Source organism: Rhincodon typus, chromosome 10 (assembly GCF_021869965.1).
Source record: "Rhincodon typus isolate 14 chromosome 10, sRhiTyp1.1, whole genome shotgun sequence".
Classification (NCBI taxonomy): Eukaryota; Metazoa; Chordata; class Chondrichthyes; order Orectolobiformes; family Rhincodontidae; genus Rhincodon; species Rhincodon typus.
In genome coordinates, this window is record NC_063341.1 from 54,328,635 (window position 1) to 54,353,634 (window position 25,000).

The 25,000-nt window shown below is 39.2% G+C and overlaps 3 protein-coding genes across 5 annotated transcripts in view; 1 reads left to right on the forward strand and 2 right to left on the reverse strand.

Annotated features, from left to right (window-relative positions):
- The window catches only part of LOC109919105 (selenoprotein Pb-like), a 23,155-nt gene extending 14,562 nt beyond the window's left edge, over positions 1-8,593 (reverse strand). The window contains exon 1 of one of the 2 annotated variants that reach the window (XM_048602452.1): positions 8,466-8,593. The gene's annotated coding sequence lies outside the window, so the exon portion shown is untranslated. The remainder of the gene's footprint in view (positions 1-8,465) is intronic. The other variant, XM_048602453.1, reaches the window with a different exon arrangement.
- The window catches only part of LOC109918059 (G-protein coupled receptor 54-like), an 82,103-nt gene that overhangs the window by 41,984 nt on the left and 15,119 nt on the right, over positions 1-25,000 (reverse strand). The window lies entirely within an intron of this gene.
- The window catches only part of usp24 (ubiquitin specific peptidase 24), a 229,715-nt gene continuing 213,307 nt past the window's right edge, over positions 8,593-25,000 (forward strand). For both annotated transcript variants that reach the window (XM_048602450.1, XM_048602451.1), the window contains exon 1: positions 8,593-9,161. In XM_048602450.1, coding sequence (XP_048458407.1) covers positions 8,838-9,161 — 324 coding nt within the window. In that variant the 5' untranslated portion in view covers positions 8,593-8,837. The remainder of the gene's footprint in view (positions 9,162-25,000) is intronic.

Genomic DNA, 25,000 nt, shown 5'->3' on the forward strand with positions numbered 1-25,000 from the left:
CAAAACTCCCCTTAACTTTCTCTTCCCCAAAGAGAACAATACCAGCTTCTCCAATCAATAACATAATTGGTTCCTAATTCCTGGAACTAATCACATGAATCTTTCCTGCACACTTTCTAATGTCTTCATATCCTTCGTAAAATGTGGTGCGATGACTGGATACATTACTCCAGTTGAGACTGACCAAGTGTTTTATACAGATTTATTATAATTTTCTTTTTTTCAGTTCCAATTTATAAAGGACAGGATCTTGTAAAACGTATTAACTGCTTTGTTAACCTGCCCTGTCATCTTCGATGATGTGTACATATAAACACTTAGGCACCTCTACTCTTGAATACTTTTATTCCAGAATTTTGTTTTTTGCATTGCAAAATTTCTGAGCTCATGGAATGTTTCATATAAAAATACAAACTATGAGCAGGGGTAGGCTGCTTGGCCCCTTGAACTTACTTCACTATTCAATAGAATAATGGCTGATCTGCTTACTCCACATTCCCACCTACCATTCCAGCTACCTCTGTCTTAAAAATAACCAAGGACTGTACTGTGCTTTCTGTACCTCTTTAGGAGAGAGTTCCAAAGACTCACACTCCTGTAAGAAAATAATTCTCATTATCTCTGTTGATTAACTCTGTTTAGATCTCTAAACTACAGTGGATATAAGTCTAGCCTGTCCATCCTTTCGTCATAAGACAACACACCCATTCCAGGTATTAGTCAAGCAAACCTTCTCTAAACTGCTTCCAATGCATTTATATCCTTTCATAAATCAAGAGCCTTGTACCATACACAGTACTCCAGACGTGTTCTCACCAATGCCCTGTGCAACAAACGTAATCTCTACACCTTTAATTTGAATTTCCCTTAAAAAAAACAATAACAATCTACCAGTTTTCCTAATTATATGTTGTGCTTGCATTCTAATCCTTCGTCATTCATACACTAGGATGCCAACATCGCTTTGCATCTCAGAGCTCTGCAATCTCTTACCATTTAGATAGTGTTTTTTTTATTCTTCCTGCCAAAGTGGATAATTTTACATTTTCCCACATTATACTCCATTTGCATTTTCTTTGCCCTTTCACCTGATCTATCCATATCCCTTCTTATGTCCTCTTCACAACTTACTTGTGTCATCAGCAAATGTAGCACCCATACTTTTGGTCTCTTCAAGTAGTTTGTATAATTTTTAAAAGCTGAGGCCCCAGCATTGATTCCAGTGGCACACCATTCATTACATCTTGTCAACCAGAAAATTATCTATTTATGCGACTCTATTTCATGTTAGCTATCGAATCTTCTACCTACACTAATATTTTACCCCATATACCACAAGCTTATATTTTCCACAATAAGCTTGATGTGGCAACTTTTCAAATGCCTTCTGAAAATCTGAATGCAGTATGTTCACCAACTTCCCTTTAATCTACAGACCTTCCATCTATTTCCACCTTTTAAAACTCATTCAGAGATTTTGGTTTTGATTGGTAAAGGCAGCATGCAACACAGCAATATATCTAAGGTCTCAGTTTCAGGTTGTGCTGACTGAGTTACTGATCTTAATTAGGATTATAGTAGGAAGCCTATCTTGGTTGTCTCTCATCAGCCAAGGGTTAAGAGGCTGAATGTTTACCAAGGTTCCAAGTCCTGATTAATACTCAATGTTCTCTGATAAACAAGTTTACATTTCATAGTGTTACAGAATCTCAAACAGCAAATGGCAAGTGAAGGAAGACACTGAGCAGGGGAGCAGGAGCAGGTATGCCAGGAGCTCCAATAGCAGGTGGCAACAGTGAGCTCTGGAAGAAAGGATGTTTTTGGGGGAAGAAGGCCTCAACCCAATATAAACTGTATACTTTATTCCGTGTAAGTACTGGAAATACTCCCCTGTTTAACCTTAATTTCCCTTCATGTTGGTTATGACTTGATGCTAGTGGAATAAAGAACACCTGCTTTATAATCTTTGAGCCATTTGTATGTTCAAATGTCATGTTACAATATAAGCACAGAATGATGATAGAGCAGAAGGAAACTACACAGTCAATACTAGCTCAGGAGGGACATACTTAGTAATATATTTATAAACCATATTTATAAGGCAACACAGCTTTTAACATGGAAGATAGGAGCAGGAGTAAACTTAATCCACCATTCAATACGATCATGGCTGATGATTAAGCTCAATATCCTAATCCTAACCTCACCCCAATATCCCTTGGCTGCAAGAGCCATTGCTACCTTCTTCAAAATACATAATGTTTTGGTCTTAACCACTTTCTGTGATAGTGAATTCCACAGGTTCACCACTCTCTGGGTGAAGAAATTTCTCTTCATCTCAGTCCTAAAAGGTTTACCCCTTATCCTTAAACTATGACTCTTGATCCTGGACTCCTCCAACATTAGGAATATCTTTCCTGAATCTAACCTGTCTAGTCCTGTTAGAATTTTGTTCATTTCTGTGCGATCCCCCCTCATTCTCCTAAACTCCACTGAATACAATCTTAACCAATTCAATCTGTCCTCTTACATCAGTCCTGCCATCCCAGGAATCAATTTGGTAAACTTTGCTGCACTCCATCTTTCTTTTCTTTATACCCAGAAGTGCTATCACACATGTGTCTTTCCCCCCAGCAAAATCACCATGACTCTTTTTGTTTGTGATTTTTTTTTCTTTTTAAACACTAATCACCACACCAATAAAACATGCACACAGCCAATTAAATATTTACATGCAAAGTCCATTAAGGGCAATGCAAACCGTCAAAGTAAGGGGGAGGTAAAGAGAGAGAGAGAAGGGGCTAACTTAAAACAGAGTCGGAGGGGGAGGTGTACCCCCTTGCTGCTCATCTCTCTCGAAAGGCATCAAGAGCATTACTGTACACCACAAGCTCCATCCCCAAGGACACTCAGACATGAACATAACCATGGAAGAGGGGCAGACATTCGGCAGATATTACTCCTTCCACAGTTCACTGCCTGTACATGTTTATAGCCAGCCTGGTCACTCCACTCCCTCTATATTCCAGGTTTCTCCAATGCCCTATATAATAGCAGCAAGACATTGCTTTTCCTGTACGTGAATCATCTTTTAATCAGAAACATTTCAAAGTGGTTTACAGTAAAAAAAATTATTTTGAAGTGCAGTTCTATTGTTTATTTTGGTAACCGTACCAATGCAAATCTGGAATCTGATAAATAAACAGGTTTGTCAATTTTTGTTTGGGAGTACTCATCATCATTGGCAGTCCTTTACAAACGAGGATGACTCTCTTCCACTCTCAGGGTGAATCTGTAGGTCGCTGTACAGACTGATGCAGCTTCCACAGGCTCTGTTACATTTGGGGCAGAAGGTGGTAATGGGAAGGGGTCGGTGGAGCATTGATACTCCTTTCACCTGGGTTCTGCTTTTTCCTGATGGCAATCTCAACATGCTCAACTACTAAAGTGGCCTTTAATACCCACATGCAGCACTGTGACAGGCAAGATTTAACTTAACATTTCGTTCAAAGGACTCAAAACCTTCAGCATTATGTTCCTGCTCTCAACTGTTACCCAGGGTTAAGTGCCTAAGTTCAGGAGTAAGGTATAAATCCATTGCCCTTTGACTCATCTGTAAAAGTACTACTAGTTGATGCAACATTTACTGGAAAATGCATGTGTTATTATTGGGTAGAGACTAAATTTATTTTGTTACTTGTACATTGTTCAAATAAATAAGGACATCACATTCATGTATATTATTTTATATTCATTCATAGGATGTGAATGGCTCTAGCTGGGCCATCCAATTACTGCCCATTAGAAAGTGGTGACGAGTGACCTTCTTGATCTGGTAAACTGTACTGTAGGTAGACCCACAATGCTGTTAGGGAGGGATTTTGAACACATAAGTATTGGCAAAACATTTCTAACTAAGGACGGTGAGTGGCTTGGAGGTGGAGGTGTTCCCACATACCTACTGTCCTTGTCCTTCTAGATAGTCATGGGTTTGGAAGGAGCTGTCAAAGGAGCCATAGTGATTTTCTTCAGTGCATCTTTAGATGGTACACACTGCTGCTACTAAGCAGGAATCGTGGAAGAAGTAACCGTGAACGTGGTGCTAATCAAGTGGGCTTTTTTGTCCTGGGTAATGACTTTGGATGACTGTTTGAAATAAAAGGGGAAGAGATTTATTAATTTAGTGCAGCTTGGTGGAATGGTCAAGCCTACATAGGCCTCCACCAGTGAAGCTTCCTTCTACTTGCACCTTCTGTTTCTTTACCAGTTGCACTACCTTCTCATTTTACCTTGTACATCATCCATTTCAACATTAATTTCTCTTACTCTACACCTTTTCATAGATCTTCCCTTTTGTTCTTTCCCCTTTCCTTTGGACTTGCTTAAAACCTATTATACCGTAACTATTTCCAATTCCAATGAACATTAATTCTCTTTCTCTCCCCACAAATGCTGCCAGACAAGTTGAGTATTTCCAGCATTTTCTGTTTTTATTTCAGATATCAAGCATCTGGAGTACATTGTTTTTGTAACCTGTTCTGATAAACTTGTTTTTCTTTATCCTTCTTACTTCCTTTCTCGATTTTCCTCTTGAGATTTTTGTATTTAATTTTGCATTTGTGTTTGATTCTCTCCCAAATTATGAACTTGTCGTAGTCTCCCCCTTTGTTTCATTTTTAATCTCTGTATCTTCAGGGCCCAAACTTTTCAACTCATTGAAATTTGTTCTCCTCAAATTGAATATTTTTACATTTGATTTTTTTTTCTTGTCCCTGTTCCATTACTTGTCTCAACCTATTAACACTGTGACCCTTGTTTCCCAAATGTTCCTTCACAGAAACACCAATTGCAACATTGTGTTTAGCTTTGTTTGGCTAGAAAAATACTAACTAAGTTCCGTTCTACAAATTCCATGAATTTCTTTCAATATTTGCTCTTTATTTTGTCATTTTTCAGTCTATATTAGCAGAACTGAAGTCTTATTATCATCTCACTTCTGCACAGCTTTTCCACCTTTTTAAAACTTGCCTAAAATTTTCTCTTCTATCTCTTTCCCAATTAGTTATCCACCCAACAGCATCTGTACAACTCTCATTTGACACCTCCAGAGTGGCATGCATTAATCACACTGCATTTTGCTTACATACTGTTAAAGTTTCTGGACAATCTCTTTGATTTTTCTTATTATTAGATGATCTCTATTAGGGTCCACTGTCACTGAGATGCACCGAATAAGAAATCTGAAGAATATTTGTTTGGGTAGATTTATAGATGACTGTCAAACAGCTGTTAATGCTGATGGTTTAAGGAAACTGCATCAACATACAACTGAAAATTAAGAAAAGCCTGAAAAGAAAATTACAGTTGACCCAATGAAGATAATTCATCTACAATTTAAGCATTCTCTCTGTAAATCAATACACATATTTCTATGCTTCCCCCTAGTTTTCTTTTTCTTCACTATGCAATTCAGAAGTCTGTGCGCAGCTTCAGTAACTGGACAGCAAGGTGTCAGCACACCAAATGCCATGTGTAGAACGTCCTAGCTGCTCTGCTCAGTGCATCTTAGAGGGAATGCTGCTGTATACTACACATTTGCTTTCATCTAAAGTTTTGATGAACCTCTGCTGCTTGGGTTGCTGCAAAATAGAAGTGTTCTATCTTGGTTAATCAATGTCATCAAGCATTAGAATTCAGTCTTCCCCCAACACATTTTCTTAGATCAACAGCTTGCTTTGGATTCCATGCATGCTACCACTACATCATAATACATCAAAATAACAAAGTTGGACCACTTGGGTAGGCTAAACCATTAATCAAATTTATTTACAATAAATAACATGAATCATAGAATCATAAAAATATATACTTCGGCCAGCCCTCAATTTGAAGATGACATCCACCCAGGGTTATGAGTTTCTGACATGGCTTTCCATGTCCAAAACAGGCCAATTCTTGAACCACAGATTTTTGGGTACATACAGCAGGACATGACAGGAGATAGTAGGATCCAGAGTGCAAGATTGGCTTTTTTTCCTTTCCTTCTCTGCTACTGCTCCGCTGCATCATGGTGCGTGGACTCAAAGGATGATGTAGTCCATCATGGATGTTACAGTTTAAATGATTGATAATAAGCTTCTCCCAGTCATTAACGTGAACGCTTCTCCACTTCAAGGAAAACATCAAAATATTTTTGTAGTTATTTTTCCTTACCCGGAACACTGGTCATTTGAGAGTTGAAGAAACAGGGCCTGTCGGAAGAGATGGTTTTGAACCATGCGGATGGATTCAAAATGCACCATTTTGTAGGAGATTTATCTGAATGCTTCTGGTGCTAGTTACAAGAAGAATACTATATTTTCCCTAATACTGTAGTCAGTCAAATGTTGCCTTGGTGTTGAGGACAGTTACTCTCATCTCCACTCGTCAGTTCAGCACTTTCATTCACATTTGGACCAAGGCTATCGTGAGGTCAGGAAATGAGTGGCCCTAGCTGAACACAAATTAATCATCAATGAGCATTCTTAAGATTACTAAAGTGAGGAATGTGAGGAAGTCACTTATCCCTATTTTTGATGAGTGGGAATAGTTGGTTTGGTCCCTCATGTTTATTGTAATGAAATAACAATTTAACAATGACAACAGAAGGATCTGAAGAATTTGAGATGAGCTCAGTGCATTTTCCTTTGATGTTATTTTGATGTACTATGATTTAGCGGTAGCATGCATGGAATCCAAAGATCAAGGACAGAATATCAGAGTTTGAGTGAACCACTGCATGTTGTATATGTGCTGAACTATGCAGTGTGCTGTACAAATGCACACACTCTGGATTGTGGAATGTGGTGTACCTGGGAACAAAATCAGTAGAACTGTAAAATGGAATATCTCCATTATCATGTTTACAGTAACAAAACAAGTTATAACAAGAAAACAGTTCCAACAGAAACCAGATACTCAATTCCATGATTTTTCCAGTGTTGAGCCACCAAAGGAAATTTGTTTCTTTTCTTTTTCCAAGTAAACTCTCAACAGACTTAGGGAAGCCTGGCACAGTAGCAATGTCACCAGATCAGTAATCCGGACCCCAGGCTAATTTTGAGGACTTGCGTTTGACACCCACCATGGCAGTTGGTAAAATTTGAATTAAATTTTAAATATTTGGAATAAAAACTTAGTTTAATGGTGACTACATAACTGTCGACTATTGAAAGAGCCCATCTGACTCAATATCATTCAGAGAAGGAAATCTGCCATTCTAACTGGATTGGCCAACTTATGACTCCAGACTCCCAATGATGTAATGGTAGTTGTCTTTTCCCTAGGATGGGGATTTCAAAACTAGGGGGTACATTTTCAAGCTGGGAGGAGAGAGATTTAAAAAAGACATGAGAGGCAAATTTTTAACGCAAAGGGAGGTTCATGTGTGGAATGAACTTCCTGAAGAATTGGTGGATGTGGGTATGATTACAACATCTAAAAGACATTTGGACAGATACATGAATAGGTAAGGTTTGGAGATATGGGCCAGGAGCAGGCAGATGGGACTAGTTTAGTTTGCGATTATGTTCAGCATGGACCGGTTGGACCAAAGACTCTGTTTCCGTGCTGTATGAGTACGACTCTTAACTGTGCTATGGGCAATAAATGTTGGCCCAGCCAGCAACACCAACTTCCATAACTGAATTTTAAAACTCTTCCACTGCAAGTCTAACAAAAGCTCCCACTTTCACAAAGACATAAGACAGCACAAAAAGCTTAAGCATAAAACTAAAGGTAACAAGAAATTTAACTAATTATGTTATTACTATTACACACTGTGAATGCCAGTTCCTGCTGTTCTACAATCATAGCATGGAGAACAGGCTCTTGTAATGCAATCCCTTCTTCTGCGCCCGAAGGCTGGGTAAATTGTTCTCTGGCTCACAATTCTTCTCAAAATAGGAAGTTTTTCCTTATTTACTCTGTCCAGAATTCTTCTGTTAATTTTAACAGCTCTAGCAAACCTCCTTTTCATCTCTCCAAGAACAGTCAGATTTTTCAATCAATTCACGTAATTGAAATTCCTGAGCCCAGGACCATTTTGGTGAATTGAGTTTTCTCCACTTTCTCTGTGCTTTCACATCTTCCACTCCAGGACTCGTTGAGAGTGGGTTTCACTAACTAACGGGGCTCTTTTTTATTAGCATCAAAATAACTAAGCTTTGCAGATCCCAGAAAGGGCTCTCGTGCTGCAGTGGTAGTGTCTCTTCCTCAGAACCAGATGGACCCATGTTCAATTCCCGCCCGTGCCGGAGTTGTGTCTAACACATCTCTGAACTCAAGATTGAAGAATTAGGAAAAGAAAATGTTGGAAAAAGCTCAACGCCCCTGTTTCAAAATTCGTGATGAATTAAAATAAACGCAGTTAACATTTCATGTTAACAACATTTTGCGAACCGGTGGTAGAGACCTCAAGTCCATACCTTATTCCATCTCTCCATCCTTCAGTGGCAAGCAACGACCTCACCAAGATGCCAGCAGGGGTTGCCAGGTACGTCACCTCCGGTAGAGTGGGCGCGGCTTCCCTCTGGAAAGTAGGAACCGGAAACAGTATCTTGTCAACATGGCGCCGGCGGCCAGGAGGTTGCTCAAGAGTTTTAGTTGAAGGAACGGACAGGCCGACGAGGAATTTTTCATTCACCTCGGAGTGAAGGGCTGAGTGGCCGCACTGAGTACTTTCAGTCAGCCAGCCAGAGGCTGAGGCTGAGGGGGAGAGGGAGAGGGGTAAGAGAGGCTTGTAACAGGACAGTCTCTATGGGAGAGCGGGATTGAAGTGACAGGCTCTGTCTGCCAGGATGGACGTGGAGGAAGAGCACATGACGACGCTGCTGTGCATGGGCTTCTCGGAGCCCGCCGCCATTCGCAAGGCGCTCCGCATGGCCAAGAACGACATCAACGAGGCCGTGGCCCTCCTTACCAACGAGAGCCCTGGTCTCGGCTACGAGCCCATGGAGAGTGGCGATCGCCAGGTCGGAGGAGGAGGAGGAGGAGGAGGAGGCGGCGGTGGTGGCGGCGGCGGCGGCGGCGGCGGCACTGGGTCCCGCGGTGTGGGTGGAGGGGATTACAGCCGGAGTGGATTCGACCCTCCACCCGCGTACGACGAGGTGGTGGAGGTGGAGGTAAGGTTTACTGCATTGATGAGAGTGTGGGCTACCATCACTGGTACTCTGGTGGTTTTCAGACTCGCATGGAAACAAGTGGCATGATAGTAGTTCTCATGTTGTAGTCCGATAGGTTATTTCTTTCGGCTTCGTTCTCATCGTATTGCTAATATTCTTAGAGGAACCGGTGAGATTAAAACTCCTAGTTCTCTGTTTATTGCACAACTGTGCAATGTCATTTGACGACGGACATTGCCTGTCACTTTCACAACAGTAGAGTCAAACCGAGCCAAGGATTCACGAGGTGATTTTTCACGTTAGTCTGCTAGTACGCTTGGAAAGATGCATATTTATATATAATTTTTGAAGGACCAATATATACAACAACTCGGTTTTGAATTTTCTATAGACTGGATCTTTGTTTTTTACAATTAGAAACATCCGTACTCTTGCCTGCAAGCTAACGCTGGATGCGCTTGTCCATTGATTTCAGCCAGAAAGCAGGGAAAACATAACACACAGCTGTTCTTTGGCTCAAAACATACATTATCTCCCACAAACTAATCGGTGATCCATGTGAATGGTTTTAGTTTTCTCTTTCAGAGCGCTGGCTCATATTGAGACAAAAATACATAGGTGCTGCCGGCAAGTTTAAGTGTTTACTCCTGCACGTGAGCATAGTTGCTGAATGGTGGCAAGTTTTTCCACCATCCTGTCAGAAATTCACAATCCGCTTAGGTGGCTTGAACCTACAGGTGGAGATGTAGTGAAATTTGACCAGCAATCTTCTGAGTTCCTCTCACCAGAGCCACAAAATTTAAATGCAAAGACCAAACCATAATACTAATGAAGATGAGCTAATTCAATCTAGACAATTGAATAAAGCTTTTTTTTTGTGAACTTGCAGACTCTGTCCTTTAAGATTAGTAGGCGTGTGAGTCTAATGACTTGTACTGTGGATTGTTTTTTTACCCATGAGGTTAACCACGACTAAGATTGAAAGTGCAATGTAATGCTTCAGCATGTTGCTTCCTAAGATGGTAAAAATATATAAGCAAAACACTTGCATTGATTAATGCCTTTCACAACTTCTGGACATCCAGTAGTATGTTATGCCCAATTAAATATTTTGAAAATATCACCGTTGTAAGTAGGCAATGCAGTATCCAATTTACGTGCAGCAAACTCCCAAAAAACAGTCTGATACAGATCAGGTAACGTGCCTTTGTAATGTTGTTATTGGGTTATGTATTGGGCTGGACACTGGAGAAAAGTCCCACTTATTCTTCAAAATTACCTCGTGGGATCTTTACAGCTGCCTGAGAATAAAAATTGAACCTTGGTTTAATGTATCATGAAAAGTGGCATTTCTGACAATGCAGCACTTTCTAATATCTGGAGTTTTACTCATATTTTGGGTATAAGTCTTTGAAATGGGTTGAGCGAACAATGGTCTGAGCTCAAGGTGAGTGTATAACCATGAAGCTCAACTGACAATGTGAGAGAATGAAAGTTTGTGCTTGTGATGTTTCGGCACGATGAGTTCCCAGTCTCTTGCATACTATTGTACTGGTTTTTATGTCTTGCAAGTAGAATTCAATGATTCAGTTGGCTATCCCATTTCTGATTTTGTCAAAGGTGCCACAACAGTTTTCCAAATAAGACGCATGATTTTTCTCTTTCTCTTGTGAAAGCAAGCTTAAAGAAATATTGGAGTAATATTGCAATCCTGTTGTATCTAACCTATACTTGAAAGTCAGTGATGAAAATGACTGGAAAAATATTCAGTTTATCTGTTGAATTATTGAGCACAATGCTAATTTTGAGGCAGAGACGTATCAGAGACTTGAGCAGATAATCAAAGTTGAAAATTCAGTGAAATAATGGGAAGTGCTGCAGTGTCAGGAGATCTCACCTTTAAGATGAGACATTTAACTGAGATCTATCTTGACAGCTTCATTCATCTGAGTTTCTATGATGCACCTAAAAGAACAGTTAGGGAGTCCTTCTGGTGCTCTGGCCAATATCTATCCAAGAGGCATCATTTCAAATGAAAACTTACTTGATGTTCCTGTCTGTGCAAGAATGCTGTGTAAATTATCTGCAGCATTTACCTAATTAATAAGACTATGTTTCATAAGCATTTAATCCCAAGGGTCTTCAGAAAAAACAACCTGAAGTCATTAAAATGTGCCTTATATTTCCAAATTTGTTCTTTCTAGTTAGTGTTGGGGTGTAATTGAGAGCTGAAAAGGAATTCTGGAGTTTTTGCCAGATAGCTGCAATAAATTAAGTTAGCTATGGCAATTGTTATTAAATTTTCCACCCAGAGAGTTGGCAGGAATGCATTATTTGAGAGGGTTGTTGAGATGAATAATCTCACAACCATTAAAAAGTACTTGGATATGCTCTTGAAATATCATAACATTCAAGGCTGTGGACGTAGTGCTGAAAAGTAGGACTCCTGTAGATTTAGATTTTGGCAATACAGACTCGATGGACAGAAGGGCCTCTTTGCTGTATGATTATGATTACGTCCATCCTTTCAATGTACACCATGTGATATTTACAAGAACAAAACTGGCATGCTCTTTTTTTCTCTCCTTTTTTCCTCTTTTCTTTCCTTTTTATCTCTCTTTCTCTCATTGTCTGTTTCTTTGTCTTGTAGCTATTCTTACCAGGAGATCAGCATCATTACACATCACACTAATCCGTCTTGCACTATCCTCTCTCAGCCACTGTAGCTTGTCTGCAACTGAACTGTTCCATCCATCATGTAGTTTGAACCCTGTTTCTGCTGTCCTTCATTTTGTCCTCCGATGAGTTTCTGTAGCTTTTCAGCTAGATCAAATGCCTGAAGTACTGACATTCTCTTTTCTTGATGTCACTTTTTAAGAGTTCAATTTGCTGTTGCAATTTCAATATAATTTGTCTTTTTGTCTTATGGACTGTATATGCAACTTTAAGTGTATTTTAGCATCAGTCTTTCAAAAGTCTGTTTTCTTCTACAAATCTTTCCTGTATTCTTTAGAAATCTAAACAATAAGTGGGTGGAATGTAATATCTCAAGTTATTTTCCTTGTTTCACATTCCTGTTGTTTTTTTTTTATTCATTAACGGGATGAGGGTGTTGATGGCTGGGTAGTACTTATTGCCCATCCCTAATTTCCCAGAGGGTTGTTGAGAGTCAGCCACGTTGCAGGTCTGGAGTCACATCTAGTACAGACGAGGTAAGGATGGCAGTTTCCTTCCTAAGGAACATCAGTGAACCAGGTGAGTTTTTCCGACAATTGACAATGGATTCACGGTCATCATTAGATTCTTAAATCCAGATATTTATTGAATTCAAATTAGACTATCTGTTGCGGCGGGATTCGACCAAGGGTCCCCAGAACGTTATCTGGGTCTCTGGATTAACAGTCCAGTGATAATTCAAATATCCTACACCTTAATTAATTTACATCTGGCTGTCTTCTTCTCCTGACTTAGCATAACATCTACCAACCTATGCTGTCATTTGGCCTAAGCAAACAAACTAATCTGATTGTTTGAATGTGACATTATCCACTTCATTCTAGTTTCTTCTTATGTATGACCTACTGTTGGATTTATCTTTTTGGTGCTTGCACTTAATCTATATTCTAAACTTCTAAATTTTACCTGATCTGTGGTATTTTGAAGGGCCACTTCTGATATCCAAGTAGCCTGTGCAGTTTTTTACCCTGGATATACTTGACTCTGAATATTTGTTCTGTGTACAGATTAAATAGTTTTGGCAACAATATATAGTCTTGTTGTACTACTTATCCGAAACACATTTGATTGCTCATCATCAAGCCTGATGCTTAAGATTTTGACCCAATGTAAGCTTTGTGTAAATTTCACATCTTTCCTATCAGTCACATTTCAGCATCATGCCCATTAGCTTTTGATGATAAACACAACTAAATCCCCCTTCATAGTTTATGAAGCATATGTAAATATTTTTGTTTACTTATAAATATTTATCAAAGGCTCTCATTAAGTCAAATATTCCCTCTTTTGTTCCTACTCCAGGTCAAAATTCATTATGCATTTCGCTTCTACCTGCTTCAAATTTGTAACTATTTCTCTTTAGGTATTTTTGTTCAACCTGTTCAGAGATTTCATTGGCTGCTCAGGAGCAGGTGGGACTTGAGCCCAGGCCTCTTGGCTCAGAGTACAGACATTACCACTGCCCCACAAGAACCCCTACTGCTTCTCTTTGAAGTGATCTTGAAGATCGTAATTTTGAGATACCATGAAAGTTCATAGCTCTTAAAATGATTGCACTTTATTGCTATAGGTTTCTTAGATAACTTAAATGATGAATGTCTCAAGTCAGTTGGAATGTATCTTATGGTATATTTCTGATCACAAATGTCTGTTATCACCTTTAGTTCTATTTGTCCAAGAACCTTTAGTTCTGTTTTTAATTCGTCTATATGGAGTTTTTCCTGTACTGATCAATTTCAAAGCATTCTTTACAGCTGAGATTTTAATGATTTTTAAAAATTTTCCTCCATACCTTGAGGGAGACTGCAATTTTGATCATTTTGCAATTAATTTCTATCATTTGTCCATCTTTTTGCTCTTGCATATGCTTTTAATAAAATGTATGCACCCACTATCTGTTGTTATCCTTTTCTTTCTGTCATGGTAGAGTCTCAAGATGTCTAACCAAAATACTGCGCAAGTACATGATTTGGAAGCTTAAATTTCTAATACATTTCAATTAGAGTTGTAGCTTCAGGAAACATCTTGGCCAAATGCACATTTGCATAGCTCTCATGTTACGATTTCTATCGAGCTCCAACACTACATCCATTTGGTTAAAAATTTCTCTTTACCACCCTACGTGCATTCTTTATCCTCTCAACGGTCATCAAAATCCTGTGTTTTCTTTTTTCCCCTTTTCTAATACCGTTGTTAGTATCTCATCATCTTTTATTATCTACTTGTCACTCTGTTTTAGTGATGTTTTGGATTTGCAGCATGTTTACTCTTTCACTTTTTTCCATTTGCTTTTTCTTGTTCTGAGAATTATTTTTCTGTTTATTCAATCTTAAGACATTCGTGTTTGATTTCTTTTTATTGAAAAAATTGTGTGAATGCCTCTCTGATCTCATCAAAAAAAGCAGATGGGCTTTAAAGTGCGTTGAGAAACAGTTCTGAATAGGCCATTAAAAACCCATGGGTTGGACAGGGTACAAATAAAACATTAAATTACATGCTGAATGTAAAATGCTTGAAAGGAAGTCTGATGTGTTGGTAGAATGGGCAGTTTTAGAATTCTGTTGACTACTTCCTGATTTTTGTTCTGCTATTTGGCAGATTTGTTAAATTTAATGGCATTATAACATAGGCTGGAGTAGTACTCACAAAGATAGTAGGTATGATCCCAAGTCAATGGTGAGTAATCTTTTGGAGTTGTAAAATTGGGGTGTTACTTTTGGCTTTGGTTAACAAAGGGGAGGTTGGGGTGGAGAATGCAAATTAGCCTCAGATTGCTAACCAAACAGTGATAGTGAAGATTTTTTGATAGAAGAGCCTGTACCTGTTCATTGTTGTGATCACAGATGAAAATACTGACTAGTGCCCAAAACACTGTGCTTAACAGGATGTTAGCATCTAAAAAAATGACCTGTAGGCTTTTGCAGCTTAAAACTGACCATCAGCTCAATAAATTGTAGAAACTTGGATTTCTTTTTTTTTGTCTTTGTTACTTCCTCACTTTTAGTCTGTTTGAACTTCACGTGCTTTCTGGTTTGGGCTGATGGAATGATGGTTAAATTATTGATGAATAAGTTGGACTGCATGGATTTGTAATCAACATGGTTTGTCATCTATTTAAATTAACACAAGCCACTTGAAGTTTTGAAAAATGAGGTACTGTTCTTTTAGAGTGCGCTGAGCTTTGCTGGAGCACTGGAGCAAGCCTGAGATAGAGGATCGCCAGGGAACATGGTAGCGAGTTCAAGTGGCAGGCAACCGGAAACTCGGGGTCATTTTTGCAGACAGAATGTAGGCGTTCTGCAAAGCGGTCGCCCAGTCTGCATTTCATCTCCCCAGTGTAGAGGAGACCACAATGTGAGCAGCAATGATTTCAAAGGTTTTCAGTCCCAAATAGCTACAAGAAAACACTGGGTCCAAGTTTGCTTTCACATATTGCACAAAATTTATAATTTATCGCAATACAGTAATTATAAAAGAATGATTTAATCAGTGGTTCAGTTGATCCACTTTGGGACACCAGCACATGACTTCTGACTGACCAGGCACATGTCTTTTGATATGTTTACTGAAGTTCTGTTGCTGTAGTCTCTTCTGAGCACATAATCACTGAAGGTGACTGCTTATTAACCCTTGCCAGCCATGACCACTGTGTGATCTGAGGCATCTGAACTCTTATTACCTTAACAGCACATGATAATCTCTCACTGACTAGGCAGTTTGTGCCCAATTTGAATTTTTTTTTCCAATAAGGATGATGGTCACCTTACAGACATTACTTTGTACTACGTAGCTCCTGACTGGTTCCCAAAGATATTAGACATTTGAAATAACATCCCTTTCTTTACATCTTTTCCCTGTTAATATACTAACTTTTTATGACTGCTAAGATAAGGGATCAGTTACCTCAGTTGGCTTGACAGCTGGTTTGTGATGCAGTATGATGCCAGCAGCCCGAGTTCATTTACCACACTGGCTGAGGACTTTCCTTCTCAACTTAGCCCCTTGTCTGAGGCATGGTGTCCTCAGGTTAAACCATCACCGGTCATCTCTCTCTCATGAAGGAGCAGCCCTATGATTTGATAAATCTATGGTGACTTTACCTTTTACTGAGATACGGAGACACCACCAAAGTATTTTCTGACTGCTTACAGATGTGTAGTGTCACATCGTAATGATTACTAATATCCCAAATGTTTAATTTCTACATCGAGGTATATTGGAAGATTCTAGTGGCTGTAACATTTAGTAAAGTCCCCCTTTGTTCACTTAGAGTTATTTGGGTAAGACTACTGCTGCCATTTGTTCTCAGAAGAAATAGAAGTCACATTACCAAGAATCAAAATATATCACAATGCTGAATATTTACAGCCCAATATGTCTTATGAAATCATTATTTAAAATACTTATGTAAATTAGTGATATATATATTTATATTGTGGTTGGTTCGCTCACCAAGCTGGTTCGTTAGTTTGCAGACATTTCATTACCCTGCTGGGCAACATCATCAGTGCAGCAAACGGAGTTGCATAATAACAGTATTTAAATGAGCAACAACACACTGCAGCAGCCCAGAACTACGCCAAGACAAAGAAAAATACCTCTACCAAGTATTTAAGGACAACGGGTACCCGAACATCTGGGTCCGACAATGCCTATCCCACAAACAACAACAGGAAGATACAGTATGTCCTGACACATTTGTCACATTACCATGCATCAAGAACATATCTGAACTGACCACAAGACTGCTACGACCATTGGGCATCAGAGTGGCGCACAAACCTACGTCAACCCTATGTGAACTGCTGACTCGAACCAAAGACCCCTTACCCACTGTGGACAGAACCAATGGTATATACAAGGTCCCATGCAAAGACTGTGACAAACATTGCATTGGACAGACAGCAAGGAAACTGGCCACAAGAATACATGAACACCAACTAGCAACAAAAAGACATGACTGGTACCCACTCGTCTCCATTCACACAGATAAGAAGAACCTCCAGTTCGATTGGGAAAACATCAAGATCCTAGGACAGGCCAAACAGAGACAAGCACGAGAATTTCTTGAGGTTTTGGTTCTCCTCCAAGAAGGCCATCAATAAACGTGTAGAATTAGATCCTATATATACACTACTGCAAAGAAAAACCAGTAATGAGGTAAGCAATTCCAACGGACCCCAGAGTTTAAATACCAGGCAGGAAAATACAACAGTACTTTATCGGAGGCTGCACTGGTGTTACCCAGCAGGGTAATGAAACGTCTGCGAACTAACGAACCCAGCTCGGCGAGCGAACCAACTACAGCATCCACAACCCGAGCTACAAATCTGCTTGAGAACCTTAGATATATTTATATTCCCATGCACAGACCTGTTGCTTTTTAATTGTTTCTCTTTTCAATTACCTCAGTTACAAAGTTGAACTATATTCTAGGACAAGGAACTGTGTCTTCAAGCAAAATAAACTGTTTCACTTCAAAGATCTTCACTAATTTGTCGCAGGTCATACAACGTTTAAGATTAGTTTGGGCCCATATAATGCTCAAACTCACTTTTGATTATGTGCAGCTACATAATTAAACAGAAAATATTAAACCTTCACTAACCAAATGTAAGATACAAGTATAACAAATGCTCTGATCCTAGCAGATGTTGTTACATGACAACTCAGATCCCAGATTGAAATCTGGCTTGATGGATCGTAGTATTTTGTTTTTACTTAATAGGTGTGTTTTTAGCAAAACTCAAATACGCAATGCTGCAGCTTTGGTTTTAGCAATAAAACAAAAATTTATTGTGCAAAAGTAATGAAGACAAAATAGAATAAACCAAACGTTTTACACCCAACATGATTTTGGAACACACTGCAAAAATACAATCCCATTATTCTCAATGTCATCCCATTACAGCACTCAAACTCCAAAGAGAATTCATTTCTCTATTCCACATAGGATTTGATTTAGCTGTGGCTTCAATTCCCGGTCATCAGATTCTGATGGCATTTTCCTTGATTCAGCATATAAATCAATTGAGACTTTCTCAGCTTCATATAAGCCTTTCATTTTAAGTAAACTCTTCTAGTCTGGAGCCATGTAGCTTCAGTGAAGATCTCTGCAAAGCTACCCCAAGCTGTGTATATTTCCTCAAGCCAAAATCAATTTCATAATGTTCTTTCTGAAAACCAAATATGCAATACTGTTTACTTTGTTCATGCATAAACTCTCCCAATGAAAACAAAACCCCATTACACTCCAAGTTGAGTTAATCATTAAGCCCCAGTGTATTTTGTGAATAATGTCTACAGGGGACCTAAGACAATGGTGACCTTGCTTGCACAATGAAAATGCACACAAAATATAAAACAGTTAAATCTATTAAAATTGAATACCGCAATTTAAATGTAAAGGTATTGACTTCCATTTGCGATGGTGCAATTTCAAGTAGAATCTATCTCTTTTTTTTCCCTTTCCTCAGAGTAAACTTTCGCTTATGGCATCTCTACTTTTTCCAATTCCACTGGAAGATCATTATTCTGAAAACTTAACTCTGTTTCTGTACTGAATATTTCCAGTATTTTTCCATTTTTTTATTATAGATCTCCAGCATTTGTTTCTGCACATTTTTTCTTCTTTGTTTTAAGGCATGTGGGCATGACTGATAAGACTAATATTTGTTGCTCACCATAATTCCTATAAGTGAGTGGCTTACTAAGCAATTTCATCAGCATAGTTATGGTGGACTGAACGGCCTGTTTCTGTGCTCTACTGTTGTATGTTCCATGTTCTATAGGCCTGTAAAGAGTCCACCATATAGTTGTGGGTAAGGACAACATATTTTCATTTGTAAAGGATGTTACTGAATTAGATGGATTTTTAAAACTGTCTTTATAGTTTCATTGTCATCGATCCTGAGACTTCCAATTCCAGATTTTTATTAAATTGAACTTGAAGTTCACCCTTAATAAAAAAAAACTGAAAGGACCGCAGATGCTGTAAATCAGGAAGAAAAACAGAATTTGCTGGAAAAGCTCAACAGGTCTGGCAGCATCTGCAAAGAAAAAAAACAGGGTTAATGTTTCGGGTCTGCTGACCCTTCCTTTGCTCTAAGCAAAGATCACTGGACCTGAAACGTTAACTCTGACTTTTTCTTCACGGATGCTGCCAGACCTGCTAAGCAATTCCAGCAACTTCCGTTTTTGAAGCTCACCCTTCCCAACCCCACAAAAACAAAACTTAAGAATTTGGTGGTATTTGGGCAAACAGCTACTCTCTGTCACTGTTTTGTGCCATAAATATTAATTGCCTGTTGCAGAACATGCGCCTGAAGGAAATCTGTTGCCATCTAAGATGCTAGGACTGTGGGGTCTTCACCCAGAGCCGTGGTTGGCTTCGGAACTGATCTTCAGCTGTTACCACTTTAATAGCTAACAGGACAATTTAATAGTGCTGCCACCACCTCAGAATTATAGAGTTATACAGCATGGAAACAGACCCTTCGGTTCAACTAGTCCACGCCGAACATGTTCCCAAACTAAACTAGTCCCACTTGCCTGCGTTTGGCCATATCGCTCCAAACATTTCCTGTTCATGTACTTACCTAATGTCTTTTAACTGTTGTAACTGTACCTGTATTCACCACTTCTTCTGGCAGTTCATCCTACACGTGAACCGCTTTCTGTTTTTAAAAGAAAGTTATCCCTCATGGCCTTTTTAAAACTTTCTCCTCTCACCTTAAAAATATGCCGCCTATTTTTGAAATCCCTGACCCTAGGTAAAAGACCCTTGCTATTTACCTTATTTATACTCCTCATGATTTTTATAAACCTCTGTAAGGTCACCCCTCAACCTCCTATGCTCCAGTGGGAAAAAAGTCCCAGCCTATCCAGCCTGTTTTTATCACTCACACCCTCCATTTGCAGCGACATCCTTGCAAATCTTTTCTGAAACCTCTCTGGTTTAATAATATCCTTCCTGTAGCAGAGAGACCAGAACTGCACACTCGACTCCAGAAGAGGACTCACCAATGTCCTGTACAACCTCCACATGATGTCCCAACTCCTATTCTCAAAGGTCTGAGCAGTGAAGGAAAGCATGCTAAACGCTGTCTTAACCATTCTGTTTACTTGTGATGCAAAGTTCAATGAGTTATGTTCCTGAACCCCTAGGTCTGTCACTTCTACAGTGCCACCCAGAGCCTTAAATGAGAACATAGCTGAGGCATTGAACAGGTATTTTGTGTCGGTCTTCACAGTGGAGGGCACAAATAATTTGCCCGTAATTGATACAAAAAGACTAAGGTAAGTGAGGACTGAGACATGATCATTATCGCGAAAGAGGTAGTGTTGGACAAGCCAATGGAACTAAACGTAGACAAGTCTCCTGCCCCTGATGGAATACATCCCAGGGTACTAAAAGAGATGCAGGAGTAATAGCAAATGCACTCGTAATTTTCCAAAACGACTGTGGGGCAGTTCCAGCATACTGGAAGACAGCCAAAGTGATGTTGCTGTTCAAAAAAGGAGGTAGACAAAAGATGGGGAATTATAGGCTGATTAGGTTAACTTCTGTAGTGGGGAAAATGCTTGAATCTATCATCAAGGAAAAACAATAGCAAGACATGTAGATGGAAATTGTCCCATTGGGCAGACGCAGCACGGGTTCATGAAAGACAGGTCATACTTGACTAACTCGGTCGAATTCTGTGAAGACATTACTAGTGTGATGGACAACAGGGATCCAGTAGTTATGGTGTATCTGGATTTCCAAAAGGCATTTGACAAGATGCCACACAAAAGGCAGCTGCGTAAGATAAAGGTGCATACCGTTACGGGCAATGTATTAGCATGGATCGAGGAGTGGCTAAATAACAGGAAGCAAAGAGTGGGGATAAATGAGTGCTTTTCTGGTTGGCAGACGGTGACTAGTAGTGTGTCTCAGGGATCAGTGCTGGGACTGCAATTGTTTCTAATTTACTTAGATGATTTGGAGTTGGGGACCACGTGTACTGTGTCAAAGTTTGTGGATGAGTGGTAGAGCAAAGTGTGCAGAGGACTCTGAAAGTTTCCAGAGGGATACAGATAAGTTAAATGAGTGAGCGAAGGTCTAGCAGATGGAATTCAATGTTGATAAATGTGAAGTCATCCATTTTGGTAGGAATAACAGTGAAAGGGACTATTATTTGAACAGTGAAAAAAATTGCAGCATGCTGCTAGACAGGGGGACCTGGCTGTCCTTGTGCATGAATCGCAGAAGGTTGGTTTGCAGGTACAACAGGTAATTAAGAAGGCAAATGGAATTTTGTCCTACATTGCTAGGGGGATTGAGTTTAAAAGCAAGAAGGTAATGTTGCAGCTGTATAGGGTGCTGGTGAGGCCACACCTGGAGTATTGTGTGTAGTTTTGTCTCCTTACTTGAGAAAGGATGTACTGGCACTAACGGGGTGCAGAGGAGATTCACTAGGTTGATTCTAGAGTTGAGAGGGTTTGCTTATGAGGAGAGGCTGAATAGACTGGGATTAGATTCATTAGAATTTAGAAGCATGAGGGTGGATCTTATAGAAACAGATAAAATTATGAAGGGAAGAGATAAGATAGGTAGGGATGTTGTTTCCACTGGCAGGTGAAACTAGAGCAAGAGGGCATAACCTCAAAATTAGGGGGAGCAGATTTAGGATTGAAATGAGGAGGAACGACTTCATCCAAAAGGTTTTCAGTTTGTGGAATTCCCCTGAAGTAGTTGAGGCTTCCTCATTGAATGTTTTTAAAGCTAAGGTAGATAATTTTTTCAATAATAAAGGAATAAAGGGTTATGGTGAGAGGGTGGGTTAGTGGAGCTGAGGCCATGAAAAGATCAGCCATGATCTCATTGAATAGCAGAGCAGGCTTGAAGGGCATAGATGGCCTACTCTACTCCTAATTCTTATGTTCTTATGTAAACTCCATTGACCACTCCTCAGCCAATTGATCTAATTGATCAAGATCTCTTTGTAATCTTAGCCTTCTCCACTCCCATTCCCGGGCTTTCTGTGCAAAATTGCTGGGCTTTTATGATTCTACTATTCAGTAATTAAATGACTGTGAACTAATACAATGGATAATTAAAATCTGCTTTTAAATCCTACAAATCACTTTTTTAAAATGACCTTTTTATTTTCCTTCATTTCTGGTGCACTTAGTTCCTTATTTTTAGATATTGTACTGATGACTCCTGTCTACTGCAGGCCACACATTTGAATAAACTGATTTCCTCCAGTCAGTCCACATTATACTGTTTCATTGTTTGCCATGCATGTTTTTCGCCAAGATGCTTCCTGAAACCACAACTCTGATTGAGATGTGTTAGAAATTGAAGTTTCTAATTCATGCAGTTGTGAAGTGTTTTGATTAGCCACCTTGTGATTCTGCCATGCTCCTGTGATTCTTGTTATTTAGCACAGACTGAAGGTTAACTGAACTTAGTTGGTGCTGGTTAGTAATACATCCATAACTCTGCAACCATAATAGCTTTTAAGTTCATATTCCCACTTCCCCATGAGTCTCAGAAATGGATGTTCCCTGACCTGTCCCCTCACCCTCACCACAAAGCACATTATAGGCTAGAGAGGAAGCTCAACTTCCCTATCCTTTTCACCAAAAAGCACAGATGAAGTTCCTTTATTTTCCTGTTTCTACTTTTGTGTTTACCCAGAGTTGTTTTCCAAGATTTGATATTACAGGATTGTTAACGAACTACTTACTACTAAGCTGTTTTACTTCCCCTAAATATTTTCATCATTACTGTCTTTTGGGATTGTTGGAACACTGTATAGCTTACGTGTGCTTTGTAGTTTAGTAGATTTTTCCTGGCAGTTTCTGAGAGTAGTAAAAATAATTTTCCCTTTTTTTTTTTTGAACGCATTTTGCTCTCCACTTGCTTGAGTGAGTTTGGCCCTTACACCTGAACTCCGAGAAATGGCACTTTCTTATGGCTATACTGAAACTGTTCCCCTAACTCCTAGGACTGCTATGTCTACAAGACTACTAAATCCTTGAATTCAGCAGCAGCATGGGGTTGAATTGCCAAAGGCTGGACTAGGGCTTCGTGGAGCCGTGGCTGAAGAGGAAACTCAAGGACATGAGCAGTGGCAACTGCTGTTCAGCCTCTACAAATGGCCTTGTCACACCTCACTGCAAGACAGGTAGAGGTCACCCTCCCATCAAAATTCAGTTCTAGCACTTGAAACCCACAGAACTGCAAACTCAGCTTCTCCTTTCTGCACCTGTCCAATTCTCCCAAGTAATAGGCAGAGAAAATGATTTTGAAGATATGGTTAAGAATACATATCATGCAAAGTGTTCATAAGGCAATCACGCCAAAGGTTTTGTATAATTGTTTGTATATCTCAATGTCAACTCCTTAGTATTGATATTTTCTATTTGACCTGTTCAGAAATTCCACCCCTGGAGCAGGTGGGTCTTGAACCTGGGACTCCTGTTTTAGGGGTAGGAGCACTACTACTGCAATTGGATACTGAATAACATGCACGATTTACTATAGTAAAGGGGTCTTGTTTGATACCAAGTTGTGATGTGATGTGACAGCTGGTACTAAAGGAATACAGAATACATTTTTCAATGGATTTACCAGTAATGCATATGAAGTTTGTAACTTCTCACACCTTTAGTTTTGTACTTTATGCAGAGCATCATTGCAATTGCTGTGCAAAGGTGAGGTAATATTGATATTAGGTATTGCATGTTTACTTCAAATATTTAAACTTTTAAAATTCAAAATGGCCATTAGTTCTGCCATCGCAAGGCAGCTGATATTGTGGGAGGCGGTCAAGTATATTCAAATGTTGGTACTTGTAGATATAATCTATAATACTGAAAATGAGTTTTGTAGCAAAATGTGGAATGAAGCATATGGGAACTTCTACTGTTTAGCTTCACTACTTAGTCCTACACAAAATTGTAGCGAATTTAAAAACAATATATTAGAAGAGAGCCATGAATCATACTCAGTGATACATGTGATCTTTGTGTGCTTGATATTCATGTTCAGCTGATGAGACCATCACTCAGTCAAGCCTCTAGGAATCCACCCAAGTTTGGCAACTTGTAACTGCGTGAAACCTTTTCTCAATGCACATTATAGCATTTATATGGAATCTGATATCTGTTGTGTAAGAGCAGATGAAATCTAATAATGCTAGCAAACTATAGTACATTCACTGGGAATGCAGTGTTTATTCTTTTAAAACTTCAAATTAGTACCTTTATTTGTCAATTATTAATTGCCTGGCAGTGAGTTTTAAATTCTGAAGTCCATTAAGAGGCATGATGTTGAAGCTCGTAGGACTGTGTTTAACCTTGACTCAGCCCTGCCCTTGCTGCTTATAAATTTCCTTGCTCGGTCATTTCAGCTCATTTTAATCTTGTAAAACTGATCTATATGCAGTATCATTCTTGCACAGTTACTACAACAATGAAGCAAGGTTGCTGGTCAAACTAGTCTGATTTTCTTTATTGTGTGCACAAACCCCTATTCCCTTATTCCTGTAATCCCGTAGAGTTACCTTTTCTCCCTTGTGGTTATTCACTCATGGAGCATGGGCCTCATTGACAGGCCAGCATTTATTGCCTGTCCCTAGTTGCTCTTGAGAATATCCACCAACCCCCTTTGAGCAAATAATTGTCTCCTGTATTTCCTATTGGACTTAGTTACAATGTTGTATTTACAGCGATTAGTTTTAGTCTGTCCCACAAGTTGGAATATTTTTGCTATGACTGCTTATAGATCCTGTTTCAAAAATGCTAAATTTCATGATTTGTATATTTTGGCAGTATAAGTTTTAGGTTGAGATTTAAAGTGTTAAATGTAAAATAAATGGGAGAATAGTAGAAAAGAGAGGTTGGTAAACACCTCGAAAATAATTGCTATTCAGTGGATGGTCTGTGTTTACTTAAAAGGTATTAGAGGTGTGAAAACTGTAAACTTTCTTAATAAGTTTTCTCAAATTAAAGGGAAGTCTGAAAGCAATGGGTGCATAAGGGAAGGGTTTAAAATATCCATATGCTTTTTAGATCAAAGAACATTTGGAAGTTGAAGTTAATTAGTTTAA